A 25099-nucleotide genomic window follows, 5' to 3' on the forward strand; every position below is an offset into this window, starting at 1 on the left:
GGAGGAAGGTTGAGCTTCCGCTAGTCCCTTCAAGGGGTTAAGGGACGCAGTCGTGGCGGGCGAGGGGCGGGGATCCGAGGAAGCCGTGGCTGCAGCCCTGTGGCAACGTCGGGCTCCACGTGGCATCCCAGAGCACTCGAGACCCGCGGCCTGGAGGAGGGTGTAGCCTCCAGTGGAGGGGTCCCCAGCGCGGGAGACTGCTGGGATCCAGCAAGGCAGCGAAGAGTTTGGTCTCTACTCATGCCTTGGGCGGGTCACCTACAGTCCCTGCTCTGCAGAGACGCTCCAAACAGAGAGATGGTCGCGACGTGTTTCATGAGTAATACTCACTGATCGAACAGTTCAAGCTATTAACTTTGGGTCTGGCGTCCCAAGTCCCATCCAGTCAACGTCCCTTCCTCCCCCAGGATTGCACATAGTACCCCTGCCAAGAGTCAGGAAAACGCTCTCTGCACATCATGGGCACCACATTTTCAGACCAAAATCCGGGACAGGGTTCGGAACTAGTGCTCAGGAAGGACAAAAGACCTGCAAGTAGAAGAAAGGATGGGGGACCGCGCCTAGAAGAAGGAAGGAGGGTGAGGGCGCTGGCTCAGAGCAAGGAGGATGGATCCAGGGACGGCGAACTTCCTAGCCCCGTTCAGCACCGCGGGCAGCAGTCGCGCATTGCCCTTAAGAAAGATGGCGACAATAGCTTCAATATCCAGAATCGGCATGCGCAATGGGCTGTACCACCGGATTTGGGGCTTCGGGGCAGAGGTGGAACGAACCATCGCGGAGGCCGGGAGCCATGTTGGAGCGGCGGGAGGCGGCAGCAGCGTCGGGGATGCTGTGGTGGGGGCGGCAAAAGCCGGGGCCGCATGCCAAAGGGGTTCTGGCCGCGGAGTAGATGGTGCCCAGAGGGCGGAGGCGGTGCGGAGCGACGGGCCGAGAGGCGGGGGACCGGGGCGGCGGCAGGGGCCCGGGAGGGGGCCCGAGCGGCGGGGCGGGCCCAAGGCCCGGACCGGGGCGAGGGGCGGTGGAGGCCGTGTGGGGAGGCGGGGGGTGATGGCGAGGCGGCCGCCGTGGTGGAGTCTCAGGGGGCCGACGACCCCACTACTCCTGCTCCTTCTCCTCCTCTCTTTGTTCCCTCTCAGCCGGGAGGAGCTGGGGGTCGACGGGGGCCAAGGCTGGGACCCAGGGGTAGCTGCCGCTACGGGGCCAGGGGCGCGGGCCGGTAGCGGAGCCTTAGCTCTTTGTCCCGAAACGCCCGGGGTCCAGGAGGATGGAGAGCCTGGTCTGGAAGTCAGGGAGCCTGTCTTCGTGGGGCTCCGAGGGGGAAGGCAAAGCGCCCAGAGTGGTCGAGGGCCCCCTAAGCAGCCGGACGCGGGGCTAGGGGCGAAATATGGGGTCCAGGCATTAGACAGCCGCGGGCGAGAAACAGGACAGGGACCAGGGTCTCTCTTATGCTGGCGCACAGAGGTCTCCTCTTGCGGTCATACAGGACCCTTGCGAAGAGATAGTCTCTCTCCAGAGACTGTGTCCCCAGGGGTCCCGAGCCTGGAGAACAGCTCGCCCTTCCCTTCCGATCTTCTGGTTCGGCCCCGTGGTTACAAGCCTGTGCCCTCCCCGAGGAATGCTGGGAGAGGCACCCCGAAAAAAGTGGGAACCATGCGTTGCTGCGGGGAATTGTGGGCGCCGAGGCGCAGGGGTCAGGGCGAGAGAACTGCGACATCTCGAGCGGAGAGAACAGTCCCTCAGCCCGACTGTTCCCCCAGGGCTGCGGGATCTGGCCCTGGGCTGGATTCAGCACCGCGCACAGAGAGGACAGCTCCCGCGTCTGGTTCAGCACCGCGCGAGTCTCGGACAGCTCCCGAGCCGACGCCCGAGCGCATGCGCTCGCGTAGCCTCTTCCGCCGCCGCTTCCTCCCGCAGCGCCCGGGGCCGCGCCCCCCGGGGGTCCCGGCTCGGCCTAGAGTCTGGAGAATACCCCCAGCAAGCAGGGTCCGCCTCCGTCGCGCCGCGAACCGCCACCCGCAGTTTCCGCAGTATAACTATCAGGCTCTAGTGCCCGAGAACGAGGCTGCGGGCACCGCGGTGCTACGCGTAGTGGCGCAGGACCCGGACGCAGGCGAGGCCGGGCGCCTAGTTTACTCGCTAGCCGCACTCATGAACAGCCGCTCGCTGGAGCTGTTCAGCATTGACCCACTGAGCGGCCTCATCCGCACAGAGGCTGCTCTGGACCGCGAGAGCATGGAACGGCACTACCTGCGCGTGACGGCGCAGGACCACGGCTCGCCGCGCCTCTCGGCCACCACTATGGTGGCCGTTACAGTGGCCGACCGCAACGACCACGCACCGGTGTTTGAGCAGGCGCAATACCGGGAGACGCTTCGGGAGAACGTGGAGGAGGGCTACCCCATTCTTCAGTTGCGTGCCACAGACGGAGACGCGCCCCCCAACGCCAATCTGCGTTACCGCTTCGTGGGGCAGCCAGCTGCGCGCGCCGCGGCCTCCGCGGCCTTCGAGATCGATCCGCGGTCTGGCCTCATAAGCACCAGCGGTCGCGTGGACCGCGAACACATGGAAAGCTACGAGCTGGTTGTGGAGGCCAGCGACCAAGGCCAAGAGCCCGGGCCGCGCTCTGCAACTGTGCGTGTGCACATCACCGTGCTGGATGAAAACGACAACGCGCCCCAGTTCAGCGAGAAGCGCTACGTGGCGCAGGTGCGCGAGGATGTGCGCCCCCACACGGTGGTACTACGCGTCACAGCCACCGACCGGGACAAGGATGCCAATGGACTGGTGCACTACAACATTATCAGCGGCAACAGTCGTGGCCATTTCGCAATCGACAGCCTTACGGGTGAGATCCAAGTGGTAGCACCTCTGGACTTTGAGGCCGAGCGAGAGTATGCCTTGCGCATCCGGGCGCAGGATGCGGGCCGGCCACCACTGTCCAACAACACAGGCCTGGCCAGCATCCAGGTAGTGGACATCAATGACCATACTCCTATCTTTGTCAGCACACCCTTCCAGGTCTCTGTACTGGAAAATGCACCCCTGGGCCATTCAGTCATCCACATTCAGGCAGTGGATGCAGACCACGGGGAGAATGCCAGATTGGAGTACTCCCTAACTGGTGTGGCACCTGATATGCCCTTTGTGATAAACAGTGCCACTGGCTGGGTCTCTGTGAGTGGTCCCCTGGACCGTGAATCTGTGGAGCATTATTTCTTTGGTGTGGAGGCCCGAGACCATGGCACACCCCCACTCTCGGCCTCGGCCAGTGTCACAGTAACTGTACTAGATGTTAATGACAATCGGCCCGAGTTTACAATGAAGGAGTACCACCTACGGCTAAATGAGGATGCAGCTGTGGGCACCACCGTGGTTAGTGTGACTGCTGTAGATCGTGATGCCAACAGTGCCATCAGCTACCAGATCACAGGTGGCAACACCCGGAATCGCTTTGCCATCAGCACCCAGGGGGGTGTAGGTCTGGTGACACTGGCTCTGCCACTGGACTACAAGCAGGAACGCTACTTCAAACTGGTGCTAACTGCTTCTGACCGTGCCCTTCATGATCACTGCTATGTGCACATCAACATCACAGATGCCAACACTCACCGGCCCGTCTTTCAAAGTGCTCACTACTCTGTGAGTGTGAATGAGGATCGGCCAGTGGGTAGCACTGTGGTGGTCATCAGTGCCTCTGATGATGATGTGGGTGAGAATGCCCGTATCACCTATCTTCTGGAGGACAACCTGCCCCAGTTCCGAATTGATGCAGACTCGGGGGCCATTACGCTACAGGCTCCCCTGGACTATGAGGACCAGGTGACCTACACACTGGCTATCACAGCCCGGGACAATGGCATCCCACAGAAGGCAGACACCACTTACGTGGAGGTGATGGTCAATGACGTGAATGATAACGCTCCACAGTTTGTGGCTTCCCACTACACGGGGCTGGTATCCGAGGATGCTCCACCTTTCACCAGTGTCCTGCAGATCTCAGCCACTGACCGGGATGCTCATGCCAATGGCCGGGTCCAGTACACTTTCCAGAATGGGGAAGATGGGGATGGAGATTTTACCATTGAGCCCACCTCTGGTATTGTCCGCACAGTGAGGCGGCTGGATCGGGAGGCAGTGCCAGTCTATGAACTGACTGCCTACGCAGTGGACCGAGGTGTGCCCCCACTGCGGACTCCAGTCAGCATCCAGGTGACGGTGCAGGATGTAAACGACAATGCACCTGTCTTCCCAGCTGAGGAGTTTGAGGTGCGAGTGAAGGAGAATAGCATCGTGGGTTCCGTGGTGGCTCAGATCACAGCAGTAGACCCTGATGAAGGCCCCAATGCCCACATAATGTACCAGATTGTGGAAGGGAACATCCCCGAGCTGTTCCAAATGGACATCTTCTCTGGAGAGTTGACTGCACTCATTGACCTGGACTACGAGGCTCGCCAGGAATATGTGATTGTGGTGCAGGCCACGTCTGCCCCTCTGGTTAGTCGGGCCACTGTGCATGTCCGCCTGGTTGACCAGAATGACAACAGCCCTGTGCTCAACAACTTCCAGATCCTCTTCAACAACTATGTATCCAACCGCTCAGACACCTTCCCCTCAGGTGTTATTGGACGCATCCCAGCTTATGATCCTGATGTCTCTGACCACCTTTTCTACTCTTTTGAGCGGGGCAATGAGCTGCAGCTGCTGGTGGTCAACCAGACCAGCGGGGAGCTTCGACTCAGCCGCAAGCTAGACAACAACCGCCCACTGGTAGCTTCCATGTTGGTGACTGTCACAGGTAAGGGATGGGGGGCAGACAGGTGACCCAGTGACCTCAACCTATCAGGGCCTAATGGGCGCCACAGGGCACCTCAAACCAAGAAGGATTTCCAAGCCTTCCAAGAATCCCTAAAGTGCTGGGTTCCTGCATCCCGCAGGATCTGCCATAGACTTCACAGGTTAAGTTCACATAGTCTTTGCTTAGGGTCTTGGGTAGACTCCACAGAACCCCAGAGATTCTAGGACATCTAGCAGACCCCATAAAGACCATCTGAACTGTCTACTACACTAGAGATAGTGCCCCCACTCCCAGAAGGCTGCAGTTCCTGGGTTAATGCTGGGGAGGTCACAGGAAAAGCCAGCATGGGCCAGTCAGCCCACACCACACCCTCGTCCAGATGAAGTATTACTTTGGGTCCGAACTGACCTTCATCTGTACAGGGAGGGAGGCCAATAGCTCAATGGTCAAGAGCAGCAGCTTATTCAGGCAGCTTCAGACAAAGAGTGGGCACACATTGGCCCTGCTGCTGTCTAAGGGGCTGACTGCAGCCCAGCTCTTCAGGAATATGTCCAGAGCCCCCACCTGCCTCTTTCCTACCTCTACAGCCCCAGACTTTCACAAACACTCCCTCGCAGGAGGGTTCAGGTGGGAGAGGCTCTGGCAATTCTGTCTGCTGCTCCAGAGGTTGGGAGCTGGGCTTCAGCTGGTGTTCATTCCCCAGTCCTGGAGCATGGACTCCTGGCTCTGCCAAAGGAGGCACAGCCTTCATTATCCCTCAGTTCACTCAACAACCAATCCTTAGTTAGCGTTCAATGTGTACTAGGGCCTGGGGACAAGGTATATAAGCAGCTTGTCCTCATTTTGAAAGGTGGCCACTGAGATCACAGGACCGAGGTCTGGGGTGATAGGCAGCTTTCTGATCCAAGAATGCTGAGGAGGGAGTGGGTGGCCAGGGTCCAAGACCTTCCTGGAGAGAGGGAGCTTGCTGAGCCAGGGTTCCGTGGGATGGGGTTGAGTGGCCACAGGGCCAGAGCATCTTTTAGTGCCGTGGGAAAGCAGTTTGCTGACCAGAGATAGGGGAGGGGTAATCCTTGATCTAGAACCCCATTTGTTTCTTTGAGGGGATGTTTTCCTGTCTATGCGAAGGGGTGGGTGGTCAGTGGCCCTGACAGCTCTTTAAGTTCTGAGTGAGGGTGTCTTTCTGACCATGATAACCTGGGGGAGGGTGGGTTATTGACCACTTAGGGATCTTCTTGTGTGCTGTTGGATGAATGACTTACTGACCCATGGGCTGGCTCAGATCTCTGCTGATGTTGGAGGGAGGGGATAGGAAGCAGCAACTTTGTTCCTTGATGCTGGGGAGCTGGTCCCAAGCCCCAGATGCCCTGTGCCTGGCAAGGTCAGCCTGCTGACTCAGAGGTGCTGGGGGTCTGGGCATTCACTGACCCCAGCCCTCTGAGTCCCAGGGAGGGGCAGCCACGGACCCCACACTGACCTCTGTCCCTATCCCCACCCGCAGATGGGCTGCACAGCGTGACGGCGCAGTGTGTGCTGCGCGTGGTCATCATCACGGAGGAGTTGCTAGCCAACAGCCTGACCGTGCGCCTTGAGAACATGTGGCAGGAGCGCTTCCTGTCACCACTGCTGGGCCACTTCCTGGAAGGCGTGGCCTCGGTGCTTGCTACTCCTGCTGAGGACGTCTTCATCTTCAACATTCAGAACGACACGGACGTGGGGGGCACCGTGCTCAATGTGAGCTTCTCCGCACTGGCGCCGCGCGGGGCCGGGGCGGGCGCTGCGGGTCCCTGGTTCAGCTCCGAGGAGCTGCAAGAGCAGTTATACGTGCGCCGCGCGGCCCTTGCCGCCCGCTCGCTGCTGGACGTGCTGCCCTTCGACGACAACGTGTGCCTGCGCGAGCCGTGTGAGAACTACATGAAGTGCGTGTCAGTGCTGCGCTTCGACTCGTCCGCGCCCTTCCTGGCCTCGGCCTCCACGCTCTTCCGACCCATCCAGCCCATCGCAGGCCTGCGCTGCCGCTGCCCGCCCGGCTTCACGGGAGACTTCTGCGAGACAGAGCTGGACCTCTGCTACTCCAACCCGTGCCGGAACGGCGGCGCCTGCGCGCGGCGCGAGGGAGGCTACACCTGCGTGTGCCGGCCGCGCTTCACAGGTGGGCAGGCTGCGGGGCTGGGGCCGGAACTACGGTGGAAGTGAGGGTGCGGCGGCAGCCTTGAGCGTACCGGAGTCGAGTGGGCCGGAAGTGGTAGAGCCGGGCCCTGCGGGAGCATGAGGCGTTGAAGAAATAGAGAGAGGCCTCGCTCGGCCGGACTGAGGCTGTGAAGTGGGCGGGTCCTGGGGGCGTGACCGGGCCACTGGGAGCGCGGGGAGGGGCCAGGCTGACAGAGGGCGTGCCCACAGGGAGCTCGCCCTTTCAGAGGGCTGGGAGTCTTTGGAGGGGCGGGGCCCGCTGGAGTCCGCGCGGGCGGGGCGCTGACCTCCCGCCACGGTGTGACCCGTAGGAGAAGACTGCGAGCTGGACACGGAGGCTGGACGCTGCGTCCCCGGCGTCTGCCGCAACGGGGGCACCTGCGCCGACGGGCCCGATGGCGGCTTCCGCTGCCAGTGCCCGGCGGGCGGCGCCTTCGAGGGCCCGCGCTGCGAGGTGGCAGCGCGCTCCTTCCCTCCCAGTTCGTTCGTCATGTTCCGCGGCCTGCGACAGCGCTTCCACCTCACGCTGTCCCTCTCGTAGGTGCCAGCCCCGTATCTCCGCGCGCCTCCACGCTGTCCCTGCTCCTTCCATGACCCTGACTCAGATTCCCAGATGCCCCATCCTGATCCCCCACAGGACACCACCCCTCCCGGGATGCCCCACTGGGTTGTCTTGGAACGGCACTGTCCCTGACGTCACTGCACTATCCCTGACGTCACGGCATCCTTTCTCATCGCTCTCTGTCCACACGACCCAGGTTTGCCACAGTGCAGCCAAGTGGGCTGCTCTTCTACAATGGGCGCCTGAACGAGAAGCACGACTTCCTGGCCCTGGAGCTCGTGGCCGGGCAAGTGCGGCTTACCTATTCCACGGGTGGGTGCTTCCGTGGATGTGTGTCGGGGCGGGTGTACGTATGTGGGTGAGATGGCTGGGGGGGGTGAGCCTCAAGTCCCCTCAGGTTTGTCTCACTGTACCCCCTCAATACCTACTTCCATGCTAAACAGACATCAGTGAGGATCTGATGTTCTAGCCATTCCCTGGGGGAAAGTGCATCTGTCCAATGTGTGTGCTTCTCCTATCTGTCCAGAGACACTCTGGTCCAGCCAGTGTGGTCACTAGTGGATGGGACTGATCTGACATATCCAGAACCATATGCTACATCCTGGAAGTAGCTGTGTTTGTACGACTGGGGGTGGGGAGGGAGAGGCAACTAGGCAGCTCCAGACAACCTTCCATGTGTATCCTCCCCACAGGTGAATCCAACACAGTGGTCAGCCCCACAGTTCCAGGGGGCCTGAGTGACGGACAGTGGCACACAGTGCATCTAAGATACTACAACAAGGTGGGCACCAGCCTTGGCATGGGAGTGTGAGGGGAGCTGGGAGGCCAGGTTCTGCCCTTCAGGGGTCACCCTGGGGATCCTGTTGAGTGGTGTGCCTGGGTCTCTAGCCCCGGACAGATGCCCTGGGGGGTGCTCAGGGCCCCTCCAAGGACAAGGTGGCTGTGCTAAGCGTGGATGACTGCGATGTGGCCGTGGCTCTGCAGTTCGGGGCTGACATTGGCAACTACTCATGTGCGGCTGCTGGCGTGCAAACAAGCTCCAAGAAGTGAGACCCCAGCCCCTGATCCCCATGCCCTCTGCCTGCCTGCCAAAGCCCACCCCTTCACATGTCCCACTCCCCACCCTTCCCCAGATCACCCTTTCCCTCTCCCCCTGAGGACATTGAAAACCCACCTCACGCTAGCTCCATCACTAGCTAGCTCACCCCACTCCTGCACATGTTCCCCAGGTCCCCAGTCCCCAGTGTCCATGCTCCCTGCTTCTCTTTAATGCCCCACAGCCCCCCTTGGCACCCCAGACTCTTCACCAACCACCCAAATGCCTCACTCTTTCATCCTAGCCCTCGACCCCTCTTTCACCTTTCCCTAGACCATCTGTGCATCTTGAGCTCTCCTGTGCACCCCTACAACTGAAGTTAGACCCCAGCTTCTTCCCTAACCTGGCCTTACTCTCCCCCCTAAATCACTTTTACCCTCTGAGTCCTACCTCCCCACACACACTTCCTGTGGCCCTCAGGAACCACCCTACCCTGGCCCCCATCCCAACAATGATGCGGACCCCTGATCCCCAGGTCCCTGGACCTAACGGGCCCTCTGCTCCTGGGGGGTGTCCCCAACCTCCCCGAGAACTTCCCCGTGTCGCACAAGGACTTCATTGGCTGCATGAGGGACCTGTACATTGATGGCCGCCGAGTGGACATGGCAGCCTTTGTCGCGAACAACGGCACCATGGCAGGTAGTCCGTGCCCCCGTATTAGAGAGGGGGGTGGAGGGCTCCGTGGAGTGATTCCACATCTGACCTTACCCTTGTTTCCTTTGTGGGCAAGCACTGTGTCATAGCCTAGCCTTTAGGGCCCACCTCCTTTCAACTCCACCCTGAGAGAACACAGGGTGGAAATCGTGGCCACTTTTGGCCCCTCTGGACCCCCGTGTCCTGTCTAGCACTCGTGCCCCCCGCTCTCCCCCATGTTCTCACATCCTCCATGTGCCTTCCTCTCCCAGGCTGCCAGGCCAAGCTGCACTTTTGTGACTCGGGCCCCTGTAAGAACAGCGGCTTCTGCTCAGAACGCTGGGGCGGCTTCAGCTGCGACTGCCCCGTGGGCTTCGGTGGCAAAGACTGTAGGCTCAGTGAGTGGGCAGCACGGGGCAAGAGGGGCCTGCAGGGTAAGGTCTGTTCCTGAGGTGGGGCCTGTGATCCTGCTCTTTTTATCCCCTCAGCCATGGCCCATCCCCATCATTTCCGAGGCAATGGCACACTGAGCTGGGACTTCGGAAATGACGTGGCTGTGTCTGTGCCGTGGTACCTGGGCCTGGCATTTCGGACACGGGCGACGCAGGGGGTCCTGATGCAAGTGCAGGCTGGGCCACACAGCACGCTCCTCTGTCAGGTGTGTCTGTCCTCCTGGCCCCTCCCTCGACCCCCAACTCTCAACTTCAGATGCTGTCAGCAACACTCCTTTGGGCTTGAACCTGGTCAGACTGCATACTCTTACCAGGTGTCCTGACCATATTTGACCCTGCTCTGGACCCTAGCCCTTGACCTTCCTTCCCACCATGATATCCTCTGCAGGTGCAGGGCCCCAGCATATCTCTTCTGTGCTAGCTGCACTGATCCCCAGCCCCTGACCCTGATGTCTGGCCCCTAACTTCCGTCTCAACAACATGACATCCCCGGGCACAATCCCCTGTATGCTAAATATAGCCCTGGCCCTGTGGTGCTGACATCTGAGCCCCCAGACCTCACCTCCTGAACTCCCAGCCCCAGCCCATCTTGGGCCCCTGACCCCAGGCTTGTGCTTCTCTATCTGCAGCTGGATCGGGGGTTGCTGTCCGTGACGGTGACCAGGGGTTCGGGCCGTGCTGCCCACCTCCTTCTGGACCAGGTGACTGTCAGTGATGGCCGGTGGCACGATCTGCGGCTGGAATTGCAGGAGGAGCCAGGGGGCCGGCGGGGCCATCATGTCCTCATGGTCTCATTGGACTTTAGCCTCTTTCAGGTCTGATTTCTGACTCTGCGGTAGTTCATTCTCAGTCTTCCCACCAGACCCCCTCCCCAGTCCATTTCCTCTCAGTTCCCTCCACTGCACTGCACTCTCCCTGCAGTGCCCTCCTTATACCCTTGCTCGGAGCCTACCTTGCCAGCCAGGCTGCTCTGCTGCCAGGCCTGCTCATGTCAGAGAGGATATGCAGATTTCTGGTCTGGTCTTGGGATACCTCTGCAGCCAGGATATTCCTGAGCTCTTGGAAACCCCCTTTGCTCCTTGCCCTGACCTCCCTAATTCAAAGCCATGAAATGTCAGTGTTCTATTTGGGTCCAGGAGAGAGGCCTATCTGGGCCCAGTTCTTGACCGAAACCTTGCTATTATGCATCCCTCGTGCTCCAGCCTGGTCCTCCATACTCAGGGGCCGCTCATTCCCAGACTGTTTCCCTGGTCCAGAGGGACAGAGGATGGCTGTACAGGGCTAGGACAAGGTCAAGACTGACTCTGGGGCAGGGCAGGGCAGGGACCTATCAGGTGCCCCCACACCCCCAGTGCTGACTGTCCTCCTCCCCCAGGACACCATGGCAGTGGGGAGTGAACTGCAGGGTCTGAAAGTAAAGCGACTCCATGTGGGAGGCCTGCCCCCCAGCAGTGAAGAGGAGGTTCCTCAGGGTCTGGTTGGCTGTATCCAGGTGGGGGTCAGCATGGGAACATGGTATGGGCCATTAGGGTGAGTGGTCAGAGGTTAGGAGCACCTTGGGACCTGAAAAGCTGCATCCACGTAGGGGTTGGCACAGGGAGGGATGTGACCCAGAGCCATCAGAGACAGTCAGGCCTTTCTGCACTATTGGAGGTGAGGGTCTAGCTTAGATTATCAAGGGTCGTTAGAGATCTGTGTCAGGAACAGCATGATTAGGGGTCCCATGGGGGGCTGAATTGGGGATGTTGGGGTCAGGGACTGGGTCTTTTGGGGGGCTTGAGGAAGACTGCATGTCAGGGGTCATCAGATCAGGTGGCTGGCTCTGCAGGGACCGGGGTGCTTTGATATGGGTCTCACGCCTTGGTGGCTCTGTCCGCAGGGGGTGTGGCTTGGCTCCACGCCTTCGGGATCCCCAGCCCTGCTTCCACCCAGCCACCGAGTGAATGTGGAACCTGGTTGTGCCGTAACGAACGCCTGTGCATCTGGCCCCTGCCCACCCCACGCAGACTGCCGAGACCTCTGGCAGACCTTTTCTTGCACCTGCTGGCCAGGTGTGACTTGGGGGTAGGATAGAGTGATCCCGGCGGGAACCAGGGGCTCGTGGTGAAGAGCCTGGAGGAGGCAGGTATGGGAAGAACAGGTGCCTCCTTCCGCCCAGTGTGTCCTAAGCTTGCTGACCCAACCTGCAGGTTACTATGGCCCAGGGTGTGTGGACGCCTGCCTCTTGAATCCCTGTCAGAACCAGGGATCTTGCCGCCACCTTCCAGGAGCCCCCCATGGCTACACCTGTGATTGTGCGGGCGGCTATTTTGGGCACCACTGTGAGCACAGGTGAGGGGCTGGAGGCTGAGATGATGGAAAGACCTGGTGGGGCGCGGGGAGGGTCACTGAGACGTGGCGGCATCTCACCTGGCTCTCCCCCTCCAGGATGGACCAGCAGTGTCCACGGGGCTGGTGGGGGAGCCCAAGCTGTGGCCCCTGCAACTGCGACATTCACAAGGGCTTTGACCCCAACTGTAATAAGACAAATGGGCAGTGTCACTGCAAGGTATTCCTGGCCCCTGACCCCTGACCTTTGAACTTTTCTCCAGCCACGATCTGTGATTCTTATCCAACTTGTCTCTGCCACCCGACTCAAGCCCTAACCTCTTACTCTGTCCTGTCACCTAACTGCCACCTCTTATCCTTGACATCTGATCTCTCCCTTACATTTCGTTTGAAGTCCAACCTTCCTTCCGGTCTGATTCCCCTGATTGCCCCTGATTCCACTCATTCCCCAGGCCTGAGGCCCTGACCTTAAGCCCTGATCTCTGACCTCATTTCCCTGATCCATTCTCAAACAGGAGTTCCACTACCGACCGCGGGGCAGCGACTCCTGCCTTCCATGTGACTGCTACCCGGTGGGCTCTACCTCGCGTTCATGTGCGCCCCACAGTGGGCAGTGCCCCTGTCGCCCAGGAGCCCTCGGCCGCCAGTGCAACAGCTGTGACAGTCCTTTTGCAGAGGTGACAGCCAGCGGCTGCCGAGGTGAGCGGGTTCCATGCAGTTCCACATAGAGTGGCCTGCCTCTGGCCTGCTGCCACCAAGTCGCCTCGCCGGCTTGGCTCCCTAGCTAGGGGCTCCGGAAGGTTTTTCCTAAAGGAGACAGCTGACGACTAGGGACCACATTTGCCCCACGTACTTCAATGACTTGTCACAGAATCTGATAGGCCAGCTCCCGTAATAAGGTCAGCAGTGGAGGTGGGTGGTGAGTCTGCTGTGGGTGATAGAGGACCGTGGGTGTGGCTGTCGTTGGCCCCAGCCCCCGGCCATCTGCCTCAGTGCCTCCTCTCTCCTTAGTGCTCTATGATGCCTGTCCCAAGTCCCTGAGATCTGGTGTGTGGTGGCCCCAGACCAAGTTTGGCATGTTGGCTTCAGTGCCTTGTCCTCGGGGGGCGCTGGGTGAGTACCTGGGTGGGCAGGGGCATCAGTGAGGGTGGGAGTAGGCCTGTCCTCTGACTGCTGGAGCTACTTCATTTCCTGAGTTGGGCGGCCCTGCTCCTGCAAAGAAGTGGGAGTCGGGGAGGGGGTCCTTATGGGCTCCTCACTACCTTCTGGGGGCTCTGGGTCCCTCCCCATGCCCTCACTGAGCCTCCGTCTGTTTCTCTTGGCTTCTGGGCAGGATTGCGGGGTGCAGGTAAGGGGTACGTGTTTGCTCAGGTGTGCTGCCCCCCCCCCACTGCCAGAGCTTTTGCAGACCCCTCCTGCTGCCTGAAATCCCTGCAGACCCATCCTCTGCTGCCCGAGGTCTCTGAAAACTACTCTCAGCTGCTTGAAGTCCCTGGAGGCCCCTTCCCACTCTCTGAGGATGCGGGGGGCCCTTTTCTGATGCCTGAGCTCCTCAGAGGCCCCTCCCCACTTCCTGCGATCACTGCAGACCCCTCCTCAGTTCCCGGGGTCTTCAGGGCTTTTCCTGTTGTCTGAGGTCACGAAAGACCCCTCCCCTCTGTTTGAGGACCCTCTAGACTCCTCCCCACCGCATAAGGGCCCCTCCCCACTGCCTGAGGTCCCCGCAGAACCCTCCCTGCTGCTTGAGGTCTTCACAGTGGCTGGACAGACATGGTCTGTGTTTGCATGCTCATGTGTGTGTCTCTCTGTGCCTGTGCACGTGTCTGTGAGTCCGTCTTGCAGGGGAGGGGGTTCTGTGTTTAAGTCAGGGTCCCTCTTGCTAGTGGCTTTAAGCTCTGTTAAGGCCCACATCAGTTCTCATTCAGCCCCCATCCCAGTCGCACAGACAAGGGAGAGAGGGCAGCAGAGTCCACCACTGGGGCAGTTAAAACTGGTGTGAGAACTGTCACCCCACCCTCACTTTGGTCACACGATACCCCTGGAAAACCTGGTCTGTGTCAGCATGTCTGTGTGTGCGTACATGACAGAGCACGTGTGTCTGTGTGTTTGTCCCGGTCCGCATATCTACGTGTGTGCAGATGTGAGTGCTGGTACATGTGTGTGTGCTTGCCCTGGGCCACATGTCTGTAAACCTGGCCTGGCCTCTGCTTGTGTGTGTGTGTGTATGTGTGTGTGTGTATGTGTGAGATGGAGAGAGAGAGACAGAGAGAGAAAGAGAGACAGAGAAAGCCCTGGTGCTCAGCTTTATGTAACCAGTGGCTCACAATGGCCCACAGACCCCCTCTAGAATTAACGGACAGGCAGCTAGGACCTGCCTGGGCTGGGGGCTGGGGCTGCGGTGTCCAGGGGTCCAGCCAAAGATGCTGATTATTCCGGTCTCTGCCTCAGAACTCCCCCTGCGTTAGGGGATGGTGCTGTGCTCACCTCCTCAGTGAAGGTGTCCAGGCCCTGGGCCTGACAGGGGTCGTCTGCCCCTAGGTGTTGCCGTGCGACTGTGTGACGAGGACCAGGGCTGGCTGGAGCCTGACCTCTTCAACTGTACCTCCCCTGCCTTTCGAGAACTCAACCTGCTGGTGAGACTGCCCCGACCTGACCCTGCCCTCAGGACCTGCACTGGCCCTTGGCCTGGCCTTGGCCTCCTCAGGCCTGTGCTGGGCCCTAAGGCCTCATGCCCAAGCCGTGGACCTCCTGGACTTTTCCTGGTTGCCCTTTAATCTGGCCAAACCCCTCTTCCGGTGAAGCTTTTGAGAAAGGCTTAAGGGACCAGAGAGTGACTATGCCCATCTTTGTCCTGGCAGCTGGACGGCCTGGAGCTGAATAAGACAGCCCTGGACACAGTGGAGGCCAAGAAGCTGGCTCAGAGGCTGCGGGAGGTGACTGGCCACACAGACCACTACTTTAGCCAGGATGTCCGAGTCACCGCCCGACTGTTGGCCCATCTGCTGGCTTTTGAGAGCCACCAGCAGGGCTTCGGGCTGACAGCCACTCAGGACGCCCACTTCAATGAGGTAGGGCCACGCCCTGTGCTCACCATCCCAGGGACCCCTGCTCAGTCCTCTCCTGACCCTGGGGAACTGAAAGCCCAGGCTGTCCCTCTTCCCTTGTCCTTTCCCGACCCAGCCCCTTGCCTGCTGGGGTCTGAGTGCCCGGCCAGACCCCTGAGCCCTGCCCTGCGCATCTCACACGTCCTCAGGCCACTGAGCCCGCTCTCATCTCCCTCTTTTCAGAATCTGCTGTGGGCTGGCTCTGCGCTGCTCGCTCCAGAGACTGGAGACCTGTGGGCAGCCCTGGGGCAGCGGGTCCCCGGGGGCTCCCCAGGCAGCGCGGGGCTGGTACAGCATCTGGAGGAGTACGCAGCCACCCTGGCCAGGAATATGGAGCTCACATACCTGAATCCCGTGGGGCTGGTGACACCCAATATCAGTAGGTGGCGGCTAGCCTGATGGGGGGGTGGGGACGGGGAGGGGCAAGGACCTGGAGGCCTGAGGGGCTGGGGACATGAATGTCAACATCAGTGGCAGGAGGTTGTGCCCCCCTCCCTCAGCACTTTGCAGGGACACGCTCTGTGCTGGTAGCGGTGAAGCGATGGCTTGTGGGACGAGGGTACGGGGTGGGGATAGGAGGGTGTGGGGCCTTCAGCATGAGGAGGAGATCCTGGTTGGGTCTTACCCGTCTTCCTCCTGGGCAGTGCTCAGCATTGATCGCATGGAGCACCCCAGTCCCACCCGGGGGACCCGTCGCTACCCTCGTTACCATAGCAACCTTTTCCGGGGCCAGGATGCCTGGGACCCTCACACACACGTGCTGCTGCCTTCCCAGTCCCCACGGCCATCCCCGCCTGAAGGTGAGAGCCCTCGGCTGACCCATGGCCCAGCTCCTGTTTCCCGGCCCATTTGTCAGCATGTCGCCCTCCTGCCTGTCCCCCAACACCCGCCCCCAGCCAGGTCTGCCCCCTGTCAGACCCCTGCATGAGACCCTCCCGTGTCAACCCCCCATAGCACTCTTACCTCACCAGATTCTCTCCCTCACCCCTGATGATCTCTCCCAGGCCTTGACACTCAGGATCCAGCCCTGGGGATGAAGGGAACATAGGCTTCTGCTCCTCCCATCTCCCAGTTCTGGGCCTTCAGGAAAGAGATTCCCATGCTTGATGCTGTGTTTGGTTGGTTCAGAGCTGGGTTTGTGGGTGCTTGGGGTCAGAGGCCACTGACGGTGCTTCCTCTCCCTCCCCTGGCAGCTCTGTCCACAAGCAGCAGCAGCATCGAAAACTCCTCTACCTCAAGTGCGGCCCCTCCTCCAGCCCCCCCGGAGCCCGAGCCGGAGCCTGGGATCTCCATTGTCATCCTTCTCGTTTACCGCACCTTGGGGGGGCTGCTCCCTGCCCAGTTCCAGGCTGAGCGCCGGGGAGCCAGGTACCATGGGGAAGGCATTATTTCTAGGCCCTTCACCCCTGAGCTTCCTGCAAGTTTTGACCCAGGCTAGCACCCCTTTCTTGGTGGGCAAATGAACAGGCTCACAGTTGTCCTGAGACAGCTCCTGTGCCCAGCCCCTGGGAACCTCGTCCATGCAGGCTTCCCTGTGACTCATGTCCATGGGGTTGTGCACAGTGGCAGACAGACAGAGAGCCACAAGTGGGGGCAGTCACATAAAGCAGGGGTCTGGGAGCCAGGTGCAGATAGGCAAACTGGCTGACAGAGACTGGCAAACACAGGCTGGCGGGTGGAGGTCAGAGGGGGCTGGCAGGGAGGGCCTTTAAGGCAAACAGTCTGGAGCTGCTCAGGCTGCAGACCGCAGGGTGGGCAGTGGATCTGAAGCCACTCGGGTGCAGAGAGCCTGCCAGTTGTGCGGAACCATGGCAGCCCATCTAGGCCACCGGACTCAGGATCTTGAAGTGGCCCAGAAAGAGCTTCTGCCTTGGGGCGTTCCGGACTCAGTCAGCCATGCCAACGGCACGAAGACCGTGAGGTGTAGGTACTCAGAGCTTGGGGAGGTCAGCGGTGTCCGAGCCCAGGTTGGGTGTCTCCTCAGGCTCCCCCAGAACCCTGTTATGAACTCCCCGGTGGTCAGTGTGGCTGTGTTCCACCGACGCAACTTCCTAAGGGGTGTCCTGGAGTCCCCGATCAGCCTGGAGTTCCGCCTGCTGCAGACAGCGAATCGGAGCAAGGCCATCTGCGTGCAGTGGGACCCACCTGGCCCGTGAGGACCTCTGCTCCGGGAGCCCTTGGTCCCCTGGTGGCCCCTGCAGCACCCTGCCTGCCCTGGGTGGCCTCCCACCCATGTCCCTGTGCACCCAGGCCCATGAGGAATGCTGCTCCCCAGCTTCGGCCCCACCCCACCCCCCCAACCCCCACTAACTGTCACAAACCACCCCCCGCCCCCACCTCCACCTGGCCACGGGGCAGTGCCCCAAGGGATGGTAGGTCTAACTGCCCTGTGGCTGCAGGGCGGACCAGCACGGCATGTGGACAGCACGGGACTGCGAGCTGGTGCACAGGAATGGTTCTCACGCCCGATGTCGCTGCAGCCGGACGGGCACGTTTGGGGTCCTTATGGACGCCTCCCCCCGTGAGGTGGGACTTTGTTCCGGGTGCTGAGGAATGTGGACAGGCCAAAGGGCAGGGGTGTCCAATGCCCCAGTGACCATCCCTGTCCCCACAGCGGCTGGAGGGTGACCTGGAGCTGCTGGCGGTGTTCACACACGTGGTCATGGCAGTGTCTGTGGCCGCGCTGCTTCTGACCGCCGCTATCCTGCTGAGCCTGCGCAGCCTCAAGTCCAACATGCGTGGCATCCATGCCAATGTGGCAGCAGCCCTGGGTGTGGCCGAGCTCCTCTTCCTGCTGGGAATCCACAGGACCCACAACCAGGTGCAGGGTCAGGGCTAGGGGCCCTGTGTCCTCATGCCACCACCCAGCCCAGGAAGTCCTGGAGCCAAAGCTCAGGGTCAGAGGTCAGGGAGGCTCTGGTCGGGGCGCCCGGGGTCAGAATAGGACGGCGGGGTAAGGTGCCATGGTTTAGGGGTCCGAGGAGCGCGGTGAGGCGGAAGCGGTGCTGACGCCCCCCTACTCCTGCCTTCAGCTGGTGTGCACGGCAGTCGCCATCCTCCTGCACTACTTCTTCCTCAGCACCTTCGCGTGGCTCCTCGTGCACGGCCTGCACCTCTACCGTATGCAGGTGGAGCCACGCAACGTGGACCGTGGCGCCATGCGCTTCTACCACGCCCTGGGCTGGGGCGTCCCCGCTGTGCTGCTGGGTGAGGGCCCCACACCCCTGGCTTCTGTCACGCACTCCCCTTCCTGATCCTTACCCAACCTCAGTCCCCCATGCTGCGTGCTCTGCCCTCCCCCTCAACTTCTCCCTGTGCGTGAAAGGGGCACCCGCTCTAGAACATACCCCTTCTGTCCTTCCTATCCTCCCCGACAGGCCTTGCTGTGGGCCTGGATCCTGAGGGCTATGGGAACCCTGATTTCTGCTGGATCTCCATCCACGAGCCCCTCATTTGGAGCTTTGCAGGCCCCGTCATCCTGGTCGTCGTGGTGAGTGGGCTGCACTTGAGGCCACCCAGGTGTGCCGTGGCAGGTATCAGGGCACGGCCCCGCAACAGGTGTGGCAGTGTCCATGGAGGGGTGCCAGGTGACAGTCCGCAGCCTTGCAGGGCTCCACCCCAACTTCTATCCTCTGCTCCCCTGGTGCAGAGATGGGAGGTGTCAGGTCAGGAACTCAGCTGCCTCTTCCTGCGAACCTCCTTCTCCATTTATCAGTCCCTCCCTGGTTGCCTACCTCGGGCTTCCTCTGTGTCTAAGGACCTCTCTGTTTCTGATCTCCCGATCGTGTGCGTGTTTCTCCCTGGTTCTGCCTCTCCCTGTGTGGCTCAGTCTCTCTCTGTCCCTGTCGCTCTCTTTCTCTCACTGTCTCTGTCTCTCTCTGCCCTGCCCCTGCTCCACATGTCTGGCCGCGGGTCCAGATGAATGGGACCATGCTTCTCCTTGCTGCCCGCACAACCTGCTCCACGGGGCAGAGGGAGGCCAAGAAGACCTCTGTGCTGTGAGTCGGCTGGCTGGGGAAGGTGGGGGGTCCTCTCCTTGGCAGGCTGGACTCGGGATTCTGGGCACAGGCACGCAGTCCTACCCACCCTGGCCTGTGGTCCCTCTCTGGCGCCCCCATCACCCTCCAGCCCTGCATGTGCTTCTGCCCTGCTGTCTCCGCAGAGGCTCCTGTGGCCTGGGTGGCTCACTCGGCCCCCTACCCCTTGCGTCGCCCCCCTGTCTTCCACATTTCTCTCATAGCACCCCCGTGTCCCTCGTGACTCCCTAAGTACCCTGCTGGTTCGTTCGGTGACCTCTCATCTCCCTTCGTGTCCTCCTGAAACTGCCATGTTCCTGTGGGATTGTCTGTCCTTCCATGTCCCCGTGTGTCCCCTACCTGAGCCCCGCGTGACGTCTGCATGTCCCCCACGTCCTCCTGTGCTCCACAGCGGGAGCCTCCGCAGCTGCTTCCTGCTGCTTCTCCTGGTCAGTGCCTCCTGGCTCTTCGGCCTCCTGGCGGTCAACCACAGCGTCCTGGCTTTCCACTACCTCCACGCTGCGCTCTGTGGCCTCCAGGTAACCGGCACCCCGCCCCGCCCTGGGCCAGGTGGGGCTTCGGCCGGGTGGCCCCAACCCTGGGCGGACCCTCGAGCCCCGGTCTAGGGCTGACTCCTGCTGGGTGGCTGATGAGCTGATGATGGGCGGGCTGCCCATCCTGGGTTGACCTTCCCCAGCGCTGCGGCTCCTGGCCGCTCACTGGCGCACACTGACCTCCACCGACTTGGTCACTCGTGCCCCTCCGAGCCCTCGCTGCCTCCAGGACTCTCCCTGACTCCCTTCCTGGGTCAGCCCTGGGCTCCTCACTCCCTCACACTGTCTTGCAATGACTGGTCCCCCTTGCTGACCCGCAGTGACTTCTCCCAGCCCCGACTGCCCCCTCCCGGTGGCCCTCCTCTGACCTGTGACTCATTTCTGATCTCTCACTGACTTTCGCTAACCCCTCGTTGACCCCACACTGACCCTCGCTGGCCCAGGGCCTGGCAGTGCTGCTGCTCTTCTGTGTCCTGAATGCAGATGCTCGGGCAGCCTGGACACCGGCCTGTCTGGGCAGGAAGGCAGCTCCCGAGGAAGCGAGGCCGGTGCCGGGCACGGTGAGGGGCTCTCGGGGCCGGGGAGTTGGGGGTGGTGCCCAGGCGGCCTCTGCAGAACCGGCTCACACGCCTGTGGGCGCCCACCTCCCGCAGGGGCACGGGGCTTACAACAACACGGCCCTCTTTGAAGAGAGTGGCCTCATCCGCATCACCCTGGGTGCCTCCACTGTGTCCTCGGTGAGCAGTGCCCGCTCCGGCCGGACCCAGGACCAAGACAGCCAGCGGGGCCGCGGCTACCTCAGGTGAGCAGAGCAGCCTTCTCTGGCGGGGGCTCTACCGCTCAGATTGGTCCCACTCCACCAGAGGTGGGCGTCCCAGGTCCTGGGGTGGCGGCTCCGCCTGTCTTGGCACCTGGGCCCAGACGCCTCTGGCCACACACCCAGGGGTGCCCTTGGAGCCGTTCCACAGCAGTTGGCCTGTGTGCGCACAGACACCCCAGCCTCCAAAGCACCCCATCACATCCCTCTTTGACGGTGGGGGTGGGGCCGCTCCTGCATTTCCAGGGACAACGTCCTGGTCCGACATGGCTCAGCTGCTGACCACACTGACCACAGCCTCCAGGCTCATGCTGGCCCCACTGACCTGGACGTGGCCATGTTCCATCGAGATGCCGGTGGAGGTAGGGGCCTGGGCCGGGGGCCTGGGCCGGGGGTCGGGGGAGGCGGAGGATCTCTCCCCCATTTCTCTTTCTTGAGAGCAGCAGCTGACTGTGGTGGGATGAGCTCCCTTCAGGTCACTGCCCCGGGGGACACCTGGTTCTCCTGCCAAGTCCCAGCCATTCTGCACCGACCCCCACTCCAGGCTTTACCTAGGTCCCCAGCCCCAGCTCCCTGCTGTAGCCACCCCAAGACCTTCAGTCCCAGGCTCTTTGCTGAACCCCAAGTTCCTTGCCTTCCCGAGCCGCTGATGTGCCTTCCCTCTTCTGACCTTCCCAACTCCAGCTGCAGACTCTGACTCCGACAGTGACCTATCTTTGGAGGAGGAAAGAAGTCTGTCCATCCCATCTTCGGAGAGCGAGGACAATGGCCGGTCCCGCGGGCGTTTCCAGCGTCCACTCCGCCGCGCAGCCCAGAGTGAGAGGCTCCTCACTCACCCCAAAGGTGAGGGGATACTCTGACCCCCTCGGTGACCAAGAGATACCCCCTGTTCCTCTTGGGTGTGACCCAGGGACACTGATATCCTCTGAGGCTTCCTGGGACTGACCTACTGGGAACGTGGGGTCATCACCAGGCGCCCGCACACCTCTCCCCATCCAGCCTCCTAGCAGTTCTGCTGGCTAGAGACCCGGGAACAGCCCGGGTAACAAGGTCAAGGTCAGGGATGTTACGGGGTGACATGTCATTCCTCCAGCCCCTTTTCTTCCCTGAGGGTTAGGATTCAAACTGGTTGGTTCTTCCAGGGTTCTTCTTGGCCCCTCAGCCACCAAGTTCCCCCACCCCTAGTATCTGTCCACCTCTCCAGTGACAGGCTCACCTGTAATCCTCTCCATTGATTTCTGAGCGACGCCCACTCATTCCTATCTCGGCTCAGTCAGAACAACCAGGGTTTCATGAGCAAGAGGGTCAGGCTTGGGGGAGTGGGGGCAGTAACAGTGGGATCAACTCAGAGGCTCCTGTAATCTGCTCTGGCTCCCCAGATGTGGATGGCAATGACCTCCTGTCCTACTGGCCAGCCCTGGGGGAGTGCGAGGCCACTCCCTGTGCTCTGCAGACCTGGGGCTCCGAAAGGCGCCTGGGGCTGGACACCAGCAAGGACGCAGCCAACAACAACCAGCCGGACCTGGCCCTGACCAGTGGAGATGAAACCTCCCTGGGCCGGGCCCAGCACCAGAGGAAAGGTACAATCCCCGACTTTGGCCGATACTTCAGGGACCTGAGGGACAGCTTCTACCCCAACCCAGGGGATTCCTAACCCCTTTGACCCTGGCCTGCATTGCCAGGTCCTGGGGGCTGTCCCTCCTCTGATCTCAAGTGACGGGGGGTTGCCCTACTTGCGCACCATGGGGACAGACTCTGTCCTGACAGAGGATTGCTGCTTCCCCACTCTGAGCTCTGTTCTGCTGCCACTACGGAATCCCTAGGGGCTGCCTCTGCCACTCTCCAAGGGGTTTCTGCCCCCAGCCCCATGTCAGAGGGATTGCAGGGGCAGCTGCCTCCCTAGACCCGGGGAGTGTCTGCCCCTGCCCCCTCATACATACCCTGGCCCCCATTTGTTCCACATGCAGGCATCCTAAAGAACCGATTGCAGTACCCACTGGTGCCACAGACCCGAGGCGCTCCTGAGTTGTCCTGGTGCCGCGCAGCCACCTTGGGCCACCGCGCTGTGCCAGCCGCCTCCTATGGTCGCGTCTATGCCGGAGGGGCCACAGGCAGCCTTTCGCAGCCAGCCAGCCGCTACTCCTCTCGAGAACAGCTGGATCTGCTCCTCCGGCGGCAGCTGAGCCGTGAGCGACTGGAGGACGCCCCTGCCCCCATTCTTCGTCCCCTGAGTCGGCCGGGTTCCCAGGAACGCCTGGATGCCGGGCCAGGACGCCTGGAGCCCAGGGATCGGGGCAGTACCCTCCCACGGAGGCAGCCACCCAGGGACTACCCTGGGGCCAGGGCCGGCCGCTTCGGGTCACGAGATGCTCTGGACCCAGGGGCGCCCTGCGAGTGGTTGAACACGCTGCCCCTGCCCCACAGTGCCCGGGACCTTGACCCACAGCCCCCGCCTCTGCCCCTGTCTCCCCAGCGGCAACTCTCAAGGGACCCCCTCTTGCCATCCCGGCCCCTGGATTCTCTGTCCAGGAGATCGAACTCAGGGGAGCCGCCGGACCATGTGCCTAGCCGGCACCCCTCACGAGAAGGCCTCGGGCCACCCCCACAGCTGCTCAGAGTTAGGGAGGACCCAGCCAGTGGCCCTAGCCACGGCCCCTCCACAGAGCAGCTGGACATTCTTTCTTCTATCCTGGCCTCCTTCAACTCCTCAGCTCTCTCCTCCTCTGTGCAGTCCTCCAGCACGCCCTCGGGCCCTCATACCACTGCCACGCCTTCTGCCACAGCCTCTGCGCTTGGGCCCTCTACACCACGCTCTGCCACGTCCCACAGCATCTCGGAGCTGTCTCCAGACTCAGAGTAAGCAGGGTGTGGCCACCTGCCCACACCCTCATCAGCTTAAGGCACCCTCCAGGGACCCTGCCCTGTGTTTTGCCACAGAAGGGGGTTGTGGGTTGGCAGCGAGGGCTAACCCAGGCTCGGTGCAGCCAGCGGGCCACAGCCAGGGAATGGTGGTGTGATTAAAAGGGACTCACCGGGTGTCTGAGTGCTGCCAGCCTCCCTCCCCTGCACCTCCCGGGCTAGGGAAGTGAGGGAAATGCCTTCCAAAGGGCTTGAGCTAGTGGAGGGGCTGAGAGCAGGAGCCAAGGCCTAGAAGGAGGAGATAACATGGTATAAAAAGGGACAAGGGGGAAAGGAGGGATCATGGCTTGGGAGGCTTTGCCTAGGAGGTGGTAACGGATAAGGAGGGGCCAGAAGTGGTGCTGGGATGGGGGCATCTCATTCAGGCTGAAGCCCTAATCTTGAAAGTAAATAATTTACCCATGTATTTATTTAGTCAATGTTAAGTTCCTCGCACCTGTGGGCACTGCGAGGTGGAACACACATTGGGACCTGGTGCATCTCAGGGGCCGGCGTGCCATCTGGAGTGCAGGGAGCAGCAGCCATACCTGGAAAGCCACTGGATATACAGGAGTCGGAGAGGGAGTGGGGAGGCACCAGGGGTTGCCAGGCTTTGGAAGCCAAGAGAAAAGCTGAGTTTCAGGAAGGAGGAAGGGCTAGGTCAGGCTCTATGGAGGTCTGCAGGGTGAAAGGAGGCTTGGCGGGGGACGGGGAGGGAACCCAGGAGTGGGGCAGGAGACCAATAGAACCCAAGGGGAGTCAGAGGAGGAGAAAGGAAGGAGGAGCAGGGAGCTTAGGGCCTTGTGCCAGGGACTCTGGAAGGGTGCTGGACGCAGGGCTGAGGGAGAGCTAGGAGTATTGCTTGGGCCCAACTACAGCTAGCCTTGATGTCGGGCTGGTGGGGGGTTAGTTCCTGGGGGACTGTGCGGGGATTCGGGCTTTGGAGTCACTCTTGACCTCCCCAAGTCTCTGTTTCTGTATCTGTAAAATGGGTCTGTAGTAACTGAGATGTGGAGGTTTTTTGAGGCCAAATCTGTCAAGAGCTAACATAGTGTTCATCCACAGCAGGTGCTTGCTGAGCGCCTAGAGAGATGACAGGGGACCAGGGGGATTTGCTGATGGGTCTCAGGGTGCAGAAGGGGTGAAGGGGTCTGAGAACCCCAGAACGGGTGTAAGGGGGCTGGGGAGTGAGAGGAAAAGGTGATGGGGTTGTGGGAGGAGGGAGATGGTGGGGGGCCAGGCCGTGGGGGAGGCCGAGAGGCCCCTGACTGAGTTCTTTCCCCAACCACCTCTGACCATTGCATTCAACTCTACAGAGTTCCCAGAAGCGAGGGGCACTCCTGAGGGGCAGACTTCCGGACTAGGAATGGCTGAGGGCCATGGAGGATTTGAGCTAACAGAAGAGACTCCAGGAGTCGGGGGCTGATCCCAAGGCAGCCTCCCACCCCAACCCCCACCCCCTGCTCTCCTGTTGTCACAGTGCTGAGATGCCTCACCTTGCTCTGTCCGTGAGCGTGTGAGCCTGTGTAACAGGTGCAGGGGGAGGGACCTGAAAGGAGGACTTTTATACGTTTTGTACCTTTGTAACCAGAGAGATATGCTTATGTTATTTTTCAGCTTTTCCGTCTCCCGGGGTTCTGAGGCTGGGCTGGGA

The 25099-nt window shown here is 61.2% G+C and overlaps 1 protein-coding gene across 3 annotated transcripts; it reads left to right on the forward strand.

The window, feature by feature from the left end:
• Positions 1-1047: 1047 nt before the first annotated feature.
• On the forward strand, positions 1048-24789 carry CELSR3 (cadherin EGF LAG seven-pass G-type receptor 3; the record flags this gene model as incomplete). Of its 3 annotated transcripts, none has more annotated exons than XM_080816094.1 (35): positions 1048-4795; positions 6297-6947; positions 7297-7522; positions 7744-7859; positions 8240-8328; positions 8436-8593; positions 9119-9282; positions 9549-9674; positions 9765-9934; positions 10358-10543; positions 11104-11220; positions 11608-11779; positions 11918-12059; positions 12156-12276; positions 12572-12755; positions 13068-13173; positions 14578-14689; positions 14915-15124; positions 15344-15539; positions 15805-15960; positions 16354-16528; positions 17145-17312; positions 17560-17686; positions 17775-17981; positions 18193-18367; positions 18538-18650; positions 19079-19158; positions 19589-19715; positions 20174-20290; positions 20384-20532; positions 20794-20903; positions 21232-21390; positions 21927-22127; positions 22515-23403; positions 24762-24789. In XM_080816094.1, the coding sequence occupies 35 exons, from the start codon at positions 1048-1050 to the stop codon at positions 24787-24789; spliced, it is 9975 nt and encodes a 3324-aa protein (XP_080672220.1). The 3 variants fall into 3 exon arrangements, with proteins under 3 accessions (XP_080672220.1, XP_080672221.1, XP_080672222.1); XM_080816095.1 differs by having other exon boundaries at positions 13068-13169; positions 14595-14689; XM_080816096.1 differs by having other exon boundaries at positions 7303-7522; positions 13068-13169; positions 14595-14689.
• Positions 24790-25099: the final 310 nt, after the last annotated feature.

The sequence above is a fragment of the Martes martes genome, assembly GCF_963455335.1.
Source record: "Martes martes genome assembly, chromosome: 1".
In the NCBI taxonomy this organism is placed as follows: domain Eukaryota; kingdom Metazoa; phylum Chordata; class Mammalia; order Carnivora; family Mustelidae; genus Martes; species Martes martes.